At 38.0% G+C, this 17,053-nt stretch overlaps 4 protein-coding genes across 4 annotated transcripts; 3 read left to right on the top strand and 1 right to left on the bottom strand.

Moving 5' to 3' along the window:
* Window positions 1-11,299: 11,299 nt before the first annotated feature.
* On the top strand, window positions 11,300-12,165 carry GLAREA_11210 (uncharacterized protein; the record flags this gene model as incomplete). The annotated part of the gene is made up of 3 exons (XM_008079399.1): window positions 11,300-11,602; window positions 11,671-11,928; window positions 11,995-12,165. The coding sequence occupies 3 exons, from the start codon at window positions 11,300-11,302 to the stop codon at window positions 12,163-12,165; spliced, it is 732 nt and encodes a 243-aa protein (XP_008077590.1).
* Window positions 12,166-12,393: 228 nt separating this feature from the next.
* On the bottom strand, window positions 12,394-13,087 carry GLAREA_11209 (RNA-binding, RBD; the record flags this gene model as incomplete). The annotated part of the gene is made up of 3 exons (XM_008079398.1): window positions 12,394-12,717; window positions 12,770-12,986; window positions 13,047-13,087. The coding sequence occupies 3 exons, from the start codon at window positions 13,085-13,087 to the stop codon at window positions 12,394-12,396; spliced, it is 582 nt and encodes a 193-aa protein (XP_008077589.1).
* Window positions 13,088-13,318: 231 nt separating this feature from the next.
* Window positions 13,319-14,511, top strand: GLAREA_11208 (WD40 repeat-like protein; the record flags this gene model as incomplete). Its single annotated transcript, XM_008079397.1, has 3 exons — window positions 13,319-13,541; window positions 13,592-14,419; window positions 14,471-14,511. The coding sequence occupies 3 exons, from the start codon at window positions 13,319-13,321 to the stop codon at window positions 14,509-14,511; spliced, it is 1,092 nt and encodes a 363-aa protein (XP_008077588.1).
* A 766-nt stretch (window positions 14,512-15,277) lies between these two features.
* GLAREA_11207 (FAD/NAD(P)-binding protein) lies at window positions 15,278-16,827 on the top strand (the record flags this gene model as incomplete). Its single annotated transcript, XM_008079396.1, has 2 exons — window positions 15,278-15,411; window positions 15,471-16,827. 2 exons carry the CDS (start codon window positions 15,278-15,280, stop codon window positions 16,825-16,827), a joined length of 1,491 nt encoding a protein of 496 aa, XP_008077587.1.
* Window positions 16,828-17,053: the final 226 nt, after the last annotated feature.

The raw sequence follows: 17,053 nt of genomic DNA, 5'->3' as shown, positions 1-17,053 counted from the left end.
TATTTAAGTAGGGTAACTACCTAATTAGTCTAAGTAGTTCGATAGTTGTCTTCTAGGTACGTTCTTATTAGAATACTACCCTTTTTGTATCTACGAAAGACACTTTATAACGTGTATTAACTACGGGTTTCTCTCCCTATATCTATTAGTCGGCGGTAAACTTCTAGCTATCCTTAGTTATCTAAATATTTCCCTCTTCTATTGTCTCCTAAAAGTACTAGTATTTTCCCGGTTTCGGGACTACTTCCTCGGGTTAGTAGGCCGAGAGGCTGTCGGGTTCTAAGTCTATCTAGTATAGGGAGTCTCCGATCCGGTATTCCTTCTTTACCGGAGGTATTTCGGATCTTAACTAGACCGCCGAACTTAATTCGGTAGCCTCTTACTTACCCTAATTACCTTTTAGTAGGGTGGCTCTATCTATTACTACTAGTTGTCTAGTAGGGCCGAACTATTTTTTCTAGCCTTTCTATAGCTTTCCTTTATAATAGAAGCTAGCTATATAACCTTCTTTTCTACACTTAAAGTAGAGTCCCTTCTCCCTTCGACGTATCCTTTCCTTATTAGAAAGCTTCTTTCTATTCTTCTCCGAGGCGTTAAGTTCCCTCCTACTAATCGTATCGAGTTCTATTAGATCGCTATAGCGGTTCTTTAATAGACGTATATAGTAAGAATATACCCCTTTCTTTTTAATATAGTACTCGTACGCTCGGTTATTAATCTTAATAGCGGCTTTACTTAACTCGTAAAGGGTCTTAAGAGGATCTATACGCGATAATTCGTCCTTTACAAATTCCTTTAATCCTCTATAGAATAACATTCTTAGGGCTTTATCACCTAGTCCTAACCTGGCCGAGGTTTACTAGAAGTCGATATTGTAGCGGACAGCTAACCCGGTCTAGGTAAGCTTAAGTAGGGCTAGCTCTAACTTTTTCTTAATATCGATATCCCCGAAAGCCTTCCTTATACCGGCTACAAAGTCTTTTATTAATTTGAAATAATCTTTAACGAACTAGGAGCAAACCGTAGATACTAAGCCTATTTGAGTCTTGTTCTCCTAGTAATCGCTAATATAAGGCTCGATCTAGTTGTAGGCCCTTCCCTCGAAGCGCGAGATTAGGAACAAAACCTTGTCCGTATCGTTCCTAAACTTATCTCCGTAAAAACCTATATAGAGCTAGGCCTTTATAATAAATTGCTCTAGGTTAGCTAGAGTTTTATTATACTTGTCTAGTAGAGGGATTCGCAGGCCTTCCTTTGCCTCGATTACAGTAGGGACTAGTAGAAGTAGTAGTACCGGGGTTCCTACGACGCTTCCGGCTAGACTAGTAACGTTTAGAGCTATTATTAATAATCTAGTGCTTACTAAGAATAGGTACTTAAAGTGTAACGATTCGGTTCTACCCGGGGTAGACTAGGGTTATCGTAAGATTAGTATATTAAGAAGTAAGTACGAGATTATTACTTATAGATTTAGAGATCTATTCGTTATAATAAGAGTAAGTTAAATAGATAATATACTATTACTATAATAAGTTGAGCACGAAGCTCCTACCTAAGGAAATTATAATTATTATATAGAACTTCCTTTCCCTAAGTTCGATAGGTTCGCTAGCCGAACTCGTCGAACTCCTAGCCGGTTCGATAGGTTCGCCTAGCGAACTTATCGAACTTCCTTCGTCACGTGACGGCACCCTAAACCGGGGCCTATCCGCTAATATAAACACTACTAACTTTAACCGAATTAAGCTATTAGACGGCGGCCCTAGGAACTACTCGATTCCCGTAACCTCGTCTAATCTCAGGACTTCCGGTCCTAGAAGTATTACGACGCCGAGGCCGACGCTACTCGTGACAATAATATATTAAGAATATACTTATCTTTACTATAACCGGTAAAGTGTCGAGATTCTCTACAGCTATTTATTTAGAGGTAGACGAAGTAATATTTTATAGATATTTTATATAATAGTTACCTAAACCGAGTATTACGTTTCTATACTAAAAATACCTACTAAACAAAGCCTTAAGACGACCCGAGATAAGCGGTATTATATCTAAGTACTCTATTTCGACACTAGATAGACTCTTAATTAAATCGTCCTTTAAATAGGTCTTACTCTTTACTAGGTTCGGTAGACTCTTTACTACTAATTAGCCCCCTTAAAAGAAAGTAACTAGCCGGCGGGTATTACTTAATACTCCCTAAAGAAAGCGCCTTATCGAATACGTTATATAATTAAAGAATACCCGACGATTAGATCTTAAGAATATTAGCTAGAGCCTTTTCGGGTACGGCGCTAGCGCTATTCGTATAGCCTTAAAAAGAGAAGGTTATATAAGGGTAATTACTTGCTAGAAACTACCTCTCTCGCAATAGAATAAAAAGAATCGATTAGTCTAGGCTTAGAAGTATATCTTCTAGTTAGACAAGTAATAGAATAAGGTACTTTATAGTAATAAGACTTAGGTTAATTTTAGTCGTTACTACCGAGACTAGGTTATTCGAAAGATTAGACTAGAAGAGCTTTTCTACAAGAATTATATTTAATCTTATTATTAACAAAAGATAGACTAGATATTCTAGGGCTCGATTTCTAGTAAATATAGGCGGTATCGAGGGCTCTTTTAGAAGAAGAATTAGGAGATAATAAATAAGAGTTCTTATTTAGGTATTATTATACCTATAATCTAAGAGATAATCGAGAAATACCCGGAGCTCTTATTTTAGTAGAATAATACTAAAGAGTATACTATAATAAGTTAGACCTAAAGGTAGTACTTAGTATTATCTATACTAGAGTTACGTATATATACGTAACCTACCTCGCTTATAGTATATATATATAGAGAGCTACGGCTCTACCTCTCTCTTACTTTCTTAGTAATTATAAACTATTATAAATAACTCTACTACTTTAACTAAAGACTTAGCCTATAATATATACCTCTACCTTTACTTTCTCTATTTTTAAGGTAATTAGAATTAAGTCTATATTTTAGCTAGCTAACTCTTCTAACCTTAACCTAATTAAGACTCTCTAGAATATAATAAAGAACTATATTAAGGAGAAGTACTCTAATTACTATAGTATTACGACTAAGGTACTATCTCTAAGGGGATTCTATAGCGAGAGCCAAGAGCCTCCGGGAAAACATTACGTAAGAAACTAAAGAGTACGTAATAGAGCCCTTAGGCCTTCCCCGGGCTCCTCTAGGTCTAGCGGGCCCGACGAGTCCTTATAGCTAAAGGGATCTAGAGATCTAGAGAATAAAGGTTCTATATAATAATTGTAATTTCCTTAGATAGGAGCTTTATACTTAACTTACTATAGTAATAGTATCTTATTAGTTTATCTTACTTTTATTATAACGAATAGACCTCCGAGTTTATACCTAGTAATAATATACCTACTTACTATATACTAACCTTACGACCCCGTCTACCTCGGGTAGAATATAAATCGTTATACTTTAAGTATCTATTCTAAGTAAGCGTTAATTATTAATATTAGTACCTAATAATCTACTTAGCCTAACTACTAGTTAAGTCGACCTTAGTTAAATAATTGTCTAAGCTAAGGAAGGACTTTGCGTCCCTCTACCCGACAAGTTTAATAGAAAACCTAGCGAGGTAAACTAGTTCCTAATAAAGGCCCGACTTTATATAAACTTTTATAGAGAAAAGTTTAGAAACGAGATAGACTAAGTCTTATTTATAGTCACCTGCCTCGAAAGGAAAGCGTATAACTAGATTAAACCTAACCTTAAGAAGTTTATAGCTAGTAAGTCTAAAAATAATAAACCTACTATAGCTATATTAAAAGCTACCTAGGACTACTTTATTTCGATAAATAGATTCGCTATAGGACTAAAACGAGCGTTCGGCGATATCGATTAAAAGAAGAAGGCCGAGATAAGACTTCTACGCCTTAAATAAACCGGATCGACTACGAGGTACTATACCGATTTCTAATAGCTATCTTCTAGACTAGGACTTAACGACAAAGCTCTAAGAATTTAATTCTATTAAGGACTAAAAGACTACGTTAAGGACGAGTTAGTAAGAATAGAGCCCGCTACGGAAATATATAAGCTTATAGAATCGGTAATTAAAATCGATAACCGCGCTTATAAACGCTATTTAGAGAAGAAGGGGATATATAGATACTATAATCGTAGCCTAAAGAATAGGGACGGTAATTTAATAGATTAGAAGCTAATAAAATATACGAAAGTAGTAACGAAGAGTAGTACTTAGAAGAAAAATAAGAAGTCTATACTACTAGCTAAGTATAAAAGACTAAGGGTAGAAGGACTATATTTTAAATATAAGAAACTAGAGTATTAAGCCCGGAATTACGGAAAGAATTTTAAAACCGTAAAAATAGTTACAAAATACTACTCGTTAGAAATAAAACCGAAAGTAGAAGGTATCTACCAAAAGATTAGTCTAATAGACTCTAACACGGAAGAGCTCGACTAATAGTTAGCCCGTTCTAATAGCGAGGACGTAGAAACTATCGAAGAGACTAATAAGGGGAGAGTTACTCCGACCCCGCCTAAAGAAAATCTTAAGAAAAACCTCTAAGAATAGATCTACCTTATAGATAAGAAAGAAGAGGACTTCTAGTTAGAACTTTAGAAAGCTTACGTTAGAATAAGGTCTACCTTAGCTATAGATAAAGAAAGGAAGTTAGCTAGGAAGAAGGCTGAGAATATAGAAAAAACCTAATTAAGAGATCTAGAGGCTAAGGGACTTACTAATAAGAAAGTTAGATAGAAATAGTTCGAAACTAGTATAAAACTAGAATAAGTACTCTAAGAGTAGAGCCGACTATAGCGGAGAATAGACTAGGTTAACGCCTAGGAAATCTATATCTCGAAATATAAGCTTAATAAACTAGAGGTATATAATACTACGTAGCTACTATATCCGGATTATAGATTAATCTATTAGTTAGTATACTACTACGATAACTATTATATATATATCTCTCTAAAAAGAGAAAACTACTTCTCTAGGTTTAAGTACTATATCTATATTATAGTACTAGAACTAAGAAAGAAATACGAAATATAAACTATCGCCGTAGTAAAGACTAAGGACGGGAACTGCCTAGTATTAAATATAAAGCTACAAGGAAAGAGAGTTAAGGCCTTAATAGATATAGAGGCTACCGGAAACTTTATCTCTTTATAAATAGTTAGAAGAATAAATACCTCTATAAAGCCTATTAACAAACCCTATACCCTACGCGGAGTAGACGACTAGAAAGTCGCCTCTAACGAAGAAGTTATTAATAAAATAACTATTTCTCTTAGAATAGTAGTTAATAGATATACCGAGGAAATATAGTTTAATATTATACTAATAGGTAAGGAGGAAGTCCTTCTAGAAATACTATAGATAAGGGAATATAACCTAGAGATAAATTAGAAAACTAAAGAAGTATAGTTTACGTAATACTAATATAAGGGTTTATATTAACTAGAGGGCCGAAATAGAGTTTACACTACTCTTTCTAAGGCGCCCGGACACCTTAAATAACCGAAGAGTCCTCTATAGGTTACTAATATAGGTAAAGAAAAACAAGTTTCTATATAGTATAGAAAATTTAAGAAATTATTTAAAAACCTAGAAGACTTTCGAGCCTTACCCGAATATTAACTATAGGATTATAAGATTAATTTAAAGAAAGAAAGGTAGCCGTCTTTCGAGAAATTAAGACGACACCGGTTTAACGTCTCCGAGACGTTAGAGAAATACGTCGATATAGTACTTAAGAAAGGATAGATTAGGCTATCTAAATTACTAGCTACTTTAAATATACTAGTAGTAGTAAAAATAGGTAATAATAAAGGAAGACTTTACGGAGACTTTCGAAGGTTAAACGATATTACTATTAGGGATTAATACCCTTTACTAAACGCGTAGTATCTACGGGACAGACTAGCTAAAGTAAAAATATTTACAAAGCTTAACTAGAGAAATACCTTTAACCTTATTAGAATTAAGAAAGAATACAAGTAGATAACTATATTTATTATACTCTCTAGCTAATATAAATATATAGTTATACCGTTTAGGCTAACTAACGCCCCTATAATATACTAGAGATAGAACGACAATATCCTACGAGACTATCTCGATAAGTTTATTATCTACTACCTTAATAATATCCTTATTTATTTAGAAATCGAGAATAATTATAAGAAACACGTCCGCTTAGTCCTAGAAGCCCTAGCGAGGGTAGACTCTAGACTAAAGTTAGAGAAGTACGAGTTCGGTACTTAGAAAACTAAGTTTCTAGGGTTTATTATCGAACTAGGAAAAATAAATATCGACCTAGAGAAGATCTAATAGATAAGAGACTAGCTAGAATTAGAAAATATTAAAGACGTCTAGTCGTTTCTCGGCTTTAGAAACTTTTACTAATAATTTATAGAAGGATATTTAAAGATTATAGGACCGCTTACTAATCTTACCCGGAAGGACGTACTCTTCCTTATAGGAGAAGAAGAGAGAGCGGCTATATAAGAACTTAAGGATCGGTTTACTAAGAAACTAGTTATTAGGAGTTTTAGTATTAATAAACTAAGTATAGTCGAGACTAATACCTTAGATACTACTATAGACGCTATTTACCTATAACTAGACGAGAAAGAAAAAATATACTCTATAGTATATTATTTCGAGAAATACTCGCCGGCTAAATAGAACTATAATATTTATAAGAAGAAACTTATAGCTATAGTTAAGGTACTAAGATATTAGAAGATTTATCTTTAAGGAGCTAAGTTTCTAGTTATTATTCTTATAGATTATAAGAACCTATAAACGTTCTTAATAATAAAGAAATTAAATAACCGACGAATAGCGCGATAGGCCGAAGAACTCGCCTATTTCGATATTATAATTAAATACGTAAAAGAAATAGATAATCCTCGAGCTAACACTTTAAGCCGTTAACTAGGATATAAAGGAGATAAGATCTACAAGAAATAAGCTATTCTTAAGGAGAATAAAGATAGAAATCTTATCTCTAACTCTAAAGTAATTGCCGCCCTTACTAAAATCCGAGGTCTATAGTATAATAATATTATAACCGCTTAGAGTAAGAGACTAATAGTTTCTAAAGAAAATTTACTATATAAAGATAGAAAACTTAAAGTACTAGACTTATACGCCTTAGAGTTTATCTAGAAATTCTATAAAGCCCTAGAATATAGTTATTAAGAAATTAGAAGAATCTTCTAGAGAATCTAATAGTAATTCTATATTGACAAGCTACGAGCTTTAGTTAAGAAGGTAGTAACTAAATATAATACCTATATTCGAAATAAATCTATATACTATATACCTTATAGACTTATAGGACAAATACCTATTCTAAAGAGACTATAGAAAATAATATTATAAGACTTTATCGTTAAACTTCTACTATTAAGAGATCTAATAATAGGAGTTAAGTACGACGTAATCCTAGTAATAATAGAAAGACTTACTAAGTATATAATCCTTATACTATATAAGGAGTTAAGTACTACTAAGAAACTAGTATACGCTTTTATTTAGTATATAGTTACAGACTATAGTACTCTAGAAGAAATAGTCTTAGACCGAGATAAGCTATTTACGTCTAAATTCTAGACGGCCGTAGCCGCCTATATAGGAGTAAAGCGAAAGCTATTAATATTATTCTATCTATAAACAAATAGAGGTAATAAGAGAATAAACTAAGTAGTTAAAGTATACTTAAGGTATTATATAAACTATAAATAAGACAATTAAGTCGCCTTATTACTAATAGCCTAGTTCTTATATAATAGTATAGTAATAGAGATAATATAAGTATCGCTATTTAAAGCTAACTTTAGTTATAAGAAAATAGCGTTCTAAGAACCCTATAACGTATCTATCGATAATTAGGTAGAAAGGATTCTTATTAATAACCTTTCCTCCCTTTATAAATAACTCGTCGAAGAACTTAAGTTTATCTTAGAAAGAAACGCGTCCTACTATAACAAGAAACGTAGTTAGGAGCCTACGCTAAGAGAGGGGAATAGAGTTTATTTAGTTAGATAAAATATCTAAACGAAATAACTAAGTAATAAACTAGATAATAAGAAACTAGGACTATTTAAAATTAAAGCGTATAAAGGACCTTTAAATTATAAACTAGCTTTACTAAAAAGTATAAATATCTTTCTAGTATTCTATATATCTCTCCTCGAACTAGCGCCGCCGGGAGCCCCGCTAGCTCTAATAATAGAAATATAACCGGTAAACCCTAACGCCGAGTATAAAGTCGAGAGAATCTTAGACTATAAACACGTTAGAGGGAAACCGAAGTACCTAATTAAGTAGAAGGATTACCTATAATTAGAAAATATATAGAAACTAGCGAAAAACCTTAACTACCCGAAGTAGCTTAAGAAGTTTTACTACTAAACTCTAAAGACGACTAGAAAGCCGGGTTAGGGTCGGAAAGACCTAGGATCTTGTCGAGATTTACGGCGTCACTAAATAGAGGCGGCGATTTTTTAATCGCCCGGGCCTCGTTTTCGAGCCTTTATCTCTCCTCCTAGGCGTCTAGCTCGTTAAGAAACTAAAGACCCTTCTTAGATATTTCGAACTTCTTCTTACAAAGAAGCTACTACTATTTCTATAGGCGTAGGACCTTAGCTATCGCCTCGTCCTCCTACTCCTCTAGTTTCTTAATCTAACGGTCTATAGCCGCCCGAGCCTCCTCGCTAGGAACGTTCTTTTCCTAGGAATTAGATAAGCTATTATAGGTATATTTACGGCGGATATATTCTAAATACCGCGACGACCGGTTTATATCTATTATATACCTCCGCCCTTCCTTCGTATATAAGGAGTAGGGAGTTATCTTAAAACCGTTCGTTTTAATATCGCGAGTAAGGTTAAGACGTTCTTTTAATTTTCGTTAAATACTATTAGTTATATTAATAAGAAAACTTAGTTGTTAGTAACTAAAGAATTTTATTTAGTCGTACTTAAGTATAAGGACTTACTAGTCCGAATAGGGGCTAGTATTATAACTAAGGCACTATCTCTAAGGGGATTCTATAGCGGGAGCTAAGAGCCTCCGGGAAAATATTACGTAGAGAACTAAAGAGTACGTAATAGAGCCCTTAGGCCTTCCCCGGGCTCCTCTAGGTCTAGCGGGCCCGACGGGTCCTTATAGCTAAAGGGATCTAGAGATCTAGGGAACAAAGGTTCTATATAATAATTATAATTTCCTTAGATAGGAGCTTCGTACTTAACTTACTATAGTAATAGTATCTTATTAGTTTATCTTACTTTTATTATAACGAATAGACCTCCGAGTCTATACCTAGTAATAATACGCCTACTTACCGCATACTAACCTTACGACCCCGTCTACCTCGAGTAGAACACGAATCGTTACATATAGGTCTTATAAGAGACTTCGAGAGATAGTTATTATAAGTAGCGTCGTCCTCGGCGCCGTAATACTTCTAGGACTAAGAGTTCTAGAATTAGACGAGGTTACGGGAATTAAGTAGTTTCTAGAACTACTATCTAGTAGTTTAATTTAGTTAATATTAGCTATATTTAGATTAGCGGATAGGCCCCGGTTTAGAGTACTATTACGTAATAATAAAAGTTCGATAGGTTCGCTAGATAAACCTTTTAAACTAGGTAGAAGTTTAATAAGTTCGACTAGTAAACTTATTAAACTTAAGAGAAAGAAGTTCTATATAATAATTATAATTTCTTTAGATAGAAGCTTTATACTTAACTTACTATAGTAATAGTATATTATCTATTTAACTTACTCTTATTATAACAAATATACCTCCGAGTATATAACTCGATAATCTTATATATACTTACTTATATACTAACCCGACAAAACCTCTATCTATAGTATATAGAATATTCGAATTATTACAATAGTCTAGAAAGCCTAGAAATCTATCTTAAAAGACACAATTTAGGCTCTAATTCGAGGAATAAGAGATCGATATATTAAGGTGATTTTAGTAGAAGGCGGCCCTACAAAGTACTAGAATTATACTATAAAATTAATGATTTTTCGTATTTCTACTTAAAGCGATACTTTTATATATTTTGGCGTTATTTTGCCCTACTATAGTTTGTTTAGAGGTTATAGAAGTAAGAATTTCGTATTTCTTAACCGTCTAGAGGCTAGAAATATAGGTAGAAATAGAAGAATAGGCGGCGGGGCTAGCCGGGTAAACTCCGGAGTAAACCGAAATACTTTCGCGCTAGTAGATAAATAAGTTAAGCGAGAATTCTGACTAATAAGACTTGACACGATAAATTAGATTAAGATAATAGGTAGTTAGTAATATAACCTAGAGTCGCTAAATATAGTATTTAAATAATAATATTAAACTAGAAGTAATACTTTGTCGCCGGCGTAATAACTACGCTAAGATACTTTTACGGAGACTATAATATTTATATTCTATTAGCTCTATCTTATATTCTATAAATTCTATTAGCTAAGAAAGTACTTATAATAGAAAATACTAGAAATCTTAGCGTAAAAATTACCTCTATATAATAGTATATAGTAATATTAAGGAATTTAAAGTTATTAACACTATAGAATATTAGTATATAACTAGTATATACTAATAACTTAATAATCTTATATGTAGCCTATAGTAAAGGTACTTGTCTACACCTACTAACCGGTCGTACTGCCCTACCGGCCACATTACCCGAAGCCGACCGAGTCCGAAGTTTACCCTGGTCGGTTGGCCGGTCGGTTAGTGCGACCGGTTAGTAGGTGTAGACAAGTATTGCCGGCAGTATTACCTAGTTGCAGTCGCCAACATTGAATTACTATAGTAACCCCTATACTATAATATGTTAACCTGCTGATTTATGAAAAGTGGGTTTTGGCCCTCCTGCGTCGTATGCTATTCCATAGAGCCGCTCGCGTCTGACGACCCAATCGGCGACAGGGGCTTCAGATGGAAATTGTAACCAAAACCCAACCTCATCACCGACATTCACTTCTCTCTATTAGTGCAGTATTTCCTAAAACCATTCAAGAATTTTCTTAAGCTATTTTAGCAAGCCGATCCCTTGTTTTACTACCTTCAGTACTAGGATCTCCTAAATCTTGAGAGGAGGGTTGTCTAGCCATCAAGGCAACTATTCTTGAATTTCGCTCTACTGGTCGCTTTACTGGTCTAGGCGCGACAAATCCATAGGCTGGCTACCGCATCGCGATTGCTTTGAATCCATACCTTTAAGCAAATCTACACGAACATGACCTACCGAGATGAGTACCGACACTGGCCTTTCTTGACAGAAGAAGAATTCACACTTGCTTGTGCATTTTTCGACCAACGGTATATCAAAGCGAAATTGGGACCTACAAGAAAAATTCTCAAGATTATAAGTCGACGAACAGCTACTACAGGAGGCGCCTACATTGAAATCCTTCGCTTGTTGCAGCCACCGAAGGATGACGATGATCTTGCTCTTGCGTTGGAGAGCTTGAGTGGCTTTGGGAGCTCTGCGAAAGATGAGGGAATGGACGTAGATATGGCTAATGATGACCATGATCAAGTATGCGGTATTTCAGTTTTGTCTATGCTTGATAACAAGTTCACGAATCACACCACTAATCGATTTAGGAGGTATTGCGACCACAGCTGTGGCAGAAACCAGATAGCACACCACCAAAATATAGTCTTTATTCCCATCAACCTTATGTCACATATGAGATACATCTCCATCCAACTTACAGAATGCCAACTTTATGGTTCACCTTACATGACCTACCTATGGGAGACCCAACATTTGATTTAGAGTCAGTGTTTCGTTATCTTGTACCGGAAGAGCAGAAGTCAAGACTTAGGGAAGCTGGTATAACAGGCGGTATCTCAGCAGCAGTAAGTAGTTTTCAATACCATACGGTACAATTTATCAAGTGAATGCACATGTCTGATAAAGGTTAGCCACATCCTGTCACCGACCTACCTGCTTTTTTCATCCATCCCTGCCAGACTAAAGAAGCCATGGAAAACTTTGATTGCCCAACGCATGAATATCTCATGGTTTGGCTAGGTTTAGTGGGGGGCTGCGTAGGATTGTGGGTTCCTCCGGAGATGGCTGAGGAACAGTTGTAACTGCGGGGAACTTCTTCAGTCAGCCCTTATTTAATCAAGCGAATGGTGGGAAATTCAATAGATATATGAGGCAGAAGACGCCTCGAAGCGTATGCTGTCCATCAAAATACTTGTTTTTTCATTCTGAAATTCGCTGGCATCATAGCTCAGCTTGAAATATAGCAAATCCACCTCCCTTCAGTAGAACTCCCAACGCCGGTTTTTGGTAACGCCGTTTTTTGGTATCGCCTAATCGTCGTCGCTGTCTTCTTCCATAGCAACATCTTCCTCACTATCGTCTTCCTCCTCCTCGTCGCGTCTTCGCTTTTGGCCTGCCACACTTGTTGTGGGACTTTTAGCATCATCCATTGGGTGATCGGCTCCTGAAGGCGGCTTGAGTAAGCCTGGAGCTGTAGAGGTAGTATTTGCGGTTGTGGAAGCTGATGGGGGTGCATTGAAGATGCTCCGTTGTAACTCTGTAGACGTAACGGCGCCAACCTCGGCAGCAGGCATTTGGAAAGTACCGTCTAGCTTCGCAATAGTATGGGACTTAGATTTGGCGTACTGTATTTGCTGTAGGGAATCGAGGTCAGCCTTAACTTGCAAAACTCCGTGTCAAGCTTACCATCTCTAAACCAAAGAACTCAAATCCTTGCAACGCGCGCATTGCCTGTGTGGCAGTTTGAACATCGCGATACACTACATGAGCTTGACCTCTCATCTTTACTGTCCGAAGAGCTACCACATCTAGTACGGGGCCATATGTCGAGAACAGGGTGTATAAGGATCTGCGTATGTCCTGTTTCTGGATCTTGTTCCCTGGGATATTTGTGATATATAGCCTAGGCAGGATTAACAGACATTCTCTCTTTCAAGTAACACAGAATAAGATTTATACATACGATTGATTGGGCGCGTAAGTTGGCACCTTTTTTCCCGACATCTTGATATTCAATGCTACGTATCGTAAGTGTGTAGTTCGAAAGAAGGGTGCTTGTCGGCGTTTGTACCGCTTGAATCCTCGCTTGAATCCTCAGGCGACAAAGGACCCCGCCAAACCGACCCACCTTGTCATGTCGGAGCTTGCGACTCCAATGCAACACTCCCAAACCACATCAACACCTTTTCTCAACCACTTGATAGTAGAGAGCTCCTCCTATCAATCGCAATCAAAATGGCACCTCCTGAAGTCCACCACTTATTCCACCACCCTATCGCAGACCACTCTTTCTCGGCGGACAAACAAACGTTGGCAGTTGCGAGAGACACGAGCGTCGAGCTTTATGGCAGAAGCGGTAATGGGTTCAAGTTGAAAGACGAACTCAAGGGCCACGACAAAACAGTTACTAGTGTCGATATTGCCTTGGAAAGTGGTAGAATTGTGACTTGCTCTCAAGGTTAGCAGGTGTACATGCCATAGTAGGATAGACACTAATTGTTTGGGCAGATCGTAATGCTCTCGTCTGGGAACCATCCCCAACCGGATATAAGCCAACTCTTGTTCTTCTCAGAATCAACCGTGCGGCAACTTTCGTCCGCTGGTCACCCTCAGAAAGCAAGTTTGCCGTAGGATCTGGAGCGAGAGTGATCGCGATATGTTACTTCGAGGAGGAAAACGATTGGTGGGTGTCGAAGCATATCAAGAAGCCAATTCGAAGCACGATCACAACTGTGGCATGGCATCCCAATTCCGTCCTCTTGGCTGCTGGATCTACGGATGCCCATGCTAGAGTTTTCTCGAGTTTTATCAAGGGTGTTGACTCGAGGCCAGACCCCGGTGTTTGGGGAGAACGTCTCCCATTCAATACCGTATGTGGAGAGTATTTGAACAACTCCGCCGGATGGGTTCATGCTGTTTCCTTCTCTCCAAGCGGCGATGCTCTTGCTTTCGCTGCTCATGATAGTAGCATAACGGTAGTATATCCCAACGGTGCAGATCAACCACCCAAATCTGTCATTAGTGTTAGCACTCAGCTATTGCCTTTCATGAGTCTCATCTGGAACGGCGAGGCTGAAATTATTGCAGCTGGGTATGATTGTGAAGCATATCGCTTCAAGGGTGATGAGAGCGGCTGGCAACTCACTGGCTCTTTAGAATCAAAAGGTGCGGCGGGTGGTGGTGCAGCTCACGAAGAGTCTGCATTCAACATGTTCAAGCAAATGGATCTCAAGGGAAAGACCAAGGATGATACGCAGTTGAAGACTGTGCATCAAAATACCATTAGCACAATTCGTGTGTACGAAGGTTCCAATGATTCCGTACGCAAATTCAGTAGTAAGTAATTCTACACCTAAGATTTTATGATCTGCTCTAATGGCATAATAGCAAGCGGTGTTGATGGTAGAATTGTTATCTGGAACGCATAGAATTGGAATTGGAAACTGTTATGAACTACAATAACAGATCCGAGAAAATATAAAAGCACTCTGACACCCATCTCGATGGGTTGATCTACATGATAAAGTGTGTCCCGAATTTCATCTCTTATTTCGACTGAGAGGCACATTTTCCATATTTGAGGGTCTAGCTTTCAACTTCCCGTGTTACCATTGTCAAGTGAACAAGATCGTAATATCCGGCTGAAGATTCGCGATTATTTCCTCGTGGCGCGCTGCCTCGTTCATGTCTAAAACGATGCTCATTAAGGTCGAAATTCATGTAGCGAGGTTGCAGTAGGACTGAAACTGCAGACATTTATGTGAGATCAGGCTGCTAATCCTGAAGAGTCGTGATGACGCCCTGGACCTAAGTTTTTCATCGATTATCGTTTTTATTCTGCGAAATAGTTTACTTGTCCGGTCTTGTCTTATATGGTACCCCCACCTAAACTTTTGGAGCATCCTTTGTGCCAAACGATCGGGTTTACGAGCGGGGCAATGAGGAGACTCCACTTGCATATTGCGCCATGCGCCATCTAAAAAGCAAGCCTCTCCACGTTATTTACTACGACAAGCCACCATGTACCTAGGTAGTTTCGAGGTTCTAATACTGAGCGATGTAGTAATTCCAGTCCACCATCTGAGACGGATCATCAACCTTCCTCGGGGGATAGCAATGCTTTAATATTGTTCTTCACTTCTTTTTGAACTTGCCTGCGAAATTACTACAAAATCACGAGTGCAAGCGCCCGATATGTCTTCAATCAAATCCGTCGCCGTCATTGGACTTGGTCCAGCAGGAGCCATTTCACTTGATGCTCTAGCTCAGGAAAAGGCCTTCGATACTATTCGCGCCTTCGAGAGGAGAGATAGAGCAGGAGGCTGTTGGTACGTTCGATTGATCTTACCGCGGCATAGTTTACTCGCTGATATACTTCTACGAACAGGATCGAAGACCCCGAAGACAATATTCAACAGTTACCGGATCTCAAGAAGATTGCGGAGAGATCGCCCGATGAGACTCTTCCAATACCGGCGCATATTCCGGCTACTCTTCCTCACAATACACAATACCGCTTCTCCGACACGACTGTATATCCAACCCTCGAAACTAACATTGATGCTGAGGCTATGGCATTTTCCCAGGAACCATTCCCTCAAACGCGAACGTCTGCAAATATAGAGAAACATGGTGAAGATTCTCCGTTCCGACACTGGAAGGTTGTCGAACGCTATATACAAGATCTCGTGAATAGACGAGGGTATGAGAAATTAGTCAGTTACAATACAACAGTGGAACTTGCATCCAAGAATCCAGCAAGCAATAAATGGATTTTGACTCTAAGAAAGCCAGTCAATGATGGCCATGAAGACTATTGGTGGCAAGAATCCTTCGACAGCTTGATAGTTGCTAATGGCCACTACACTGTACCCTTCATTCCTTACACGCCTGGGCTTCAGGAACTTGCAGTCAATTTTCCTGGAATACTGCAACATAGCAAAGCCTATCGTAAACCTGAAACTTACCGAAATAAAAGAGTTGTTATCGTCGGGGCGAGCATCTCTGGGCCAGATATATCATTCACTTTAGCTGATTTTGCCGAAACACCAGTGCATTCTGTTGTCCGTGGAAGATACCATCCCTATTTCTTCGATTATGCATTTCAGCATCCAAATATTCAGAGGCACGCTGCAATCTCACACATTACTTCTAACCGAGAGGAGGGCACTCGGGCGGTTCATTTCGAGGATGGTACAACCGTTGAAGACTTTGACTACATTATTTTTGCAACTGGCTATAGTTGGACGCTTCCGTTTCTACCAGACGTTGCCAAGACGATTCGTAATAATCGCTTGCCAAACTTGTATCAGCACATATTCTTAAGAGATGAGCCAACCCTCTGCTTCGTCGGCGCTATAGCAGCAGGTTTCACATTCAAAGTCTTTGAATGGCAAGCTGTTCTTGCTGCAAGATACTTAGCAGGTCGCGTGGAGCTACCACCTGTCAGTGAACAGATTAAATGGGAAGAAGACCGAATCGCGGAGAAGGGAGATGGTGTACCTTTTACAGCTCTTTATCCAAAATTTGAAGAGTACTTTGAGGAGGTGAGGCAACTAGCTGGTGACCCCGTTGATGGGAAAGGTAGAGCTCTACCAAAGTTCGAGAAGAAGTGGCGTGAGGATTTTGATAACGCCCATCTGAAGCGGATTGCGATGTGGAAAAGAATCAATGAGGTGGCGCGGAAACGGGCTGCAAGTCAAAACGGTATTATCTATGGAGAACCACCTTCAGTTCAGGTTTGAAGTTACTTGTTGTGGTTCCTTTTGTCCTCTTTCAGACCTCGCTTATAACTGGTACGCGGATACTTCACCCATGCTATGATGTTGTGCAGCCTTCTTGTCGAAGCTACAAACTGGCAGTATGCAGGGAGGCGGATAGTGGAGAAATGGCGCCCCAAGTGTACTGTAGATGTCTTACTTGACTCCATTCTAACCGCCTCCCATCGCATAATTCAGAAAGTCAGGCTTA

Source organism: Glarea lozoyensis (genome assembly GCF_000409485.1).
Source record: "Glarea lozoyensis ATCC 20868 chromosome Unknown GLAREA11, whole genome shotgun sequence".
NCBI lineage: Eukaryota > Fungi > Ascomycota > Leotiomycetes > Helotiales > Helotiaceae > Glarea > Glarea lozoyensis.
The sequence above is the reverse complement of the archived record's forward strand: the minus strand, read 5'-3'. Positions and strand labels throughout refer to the sequence as shown.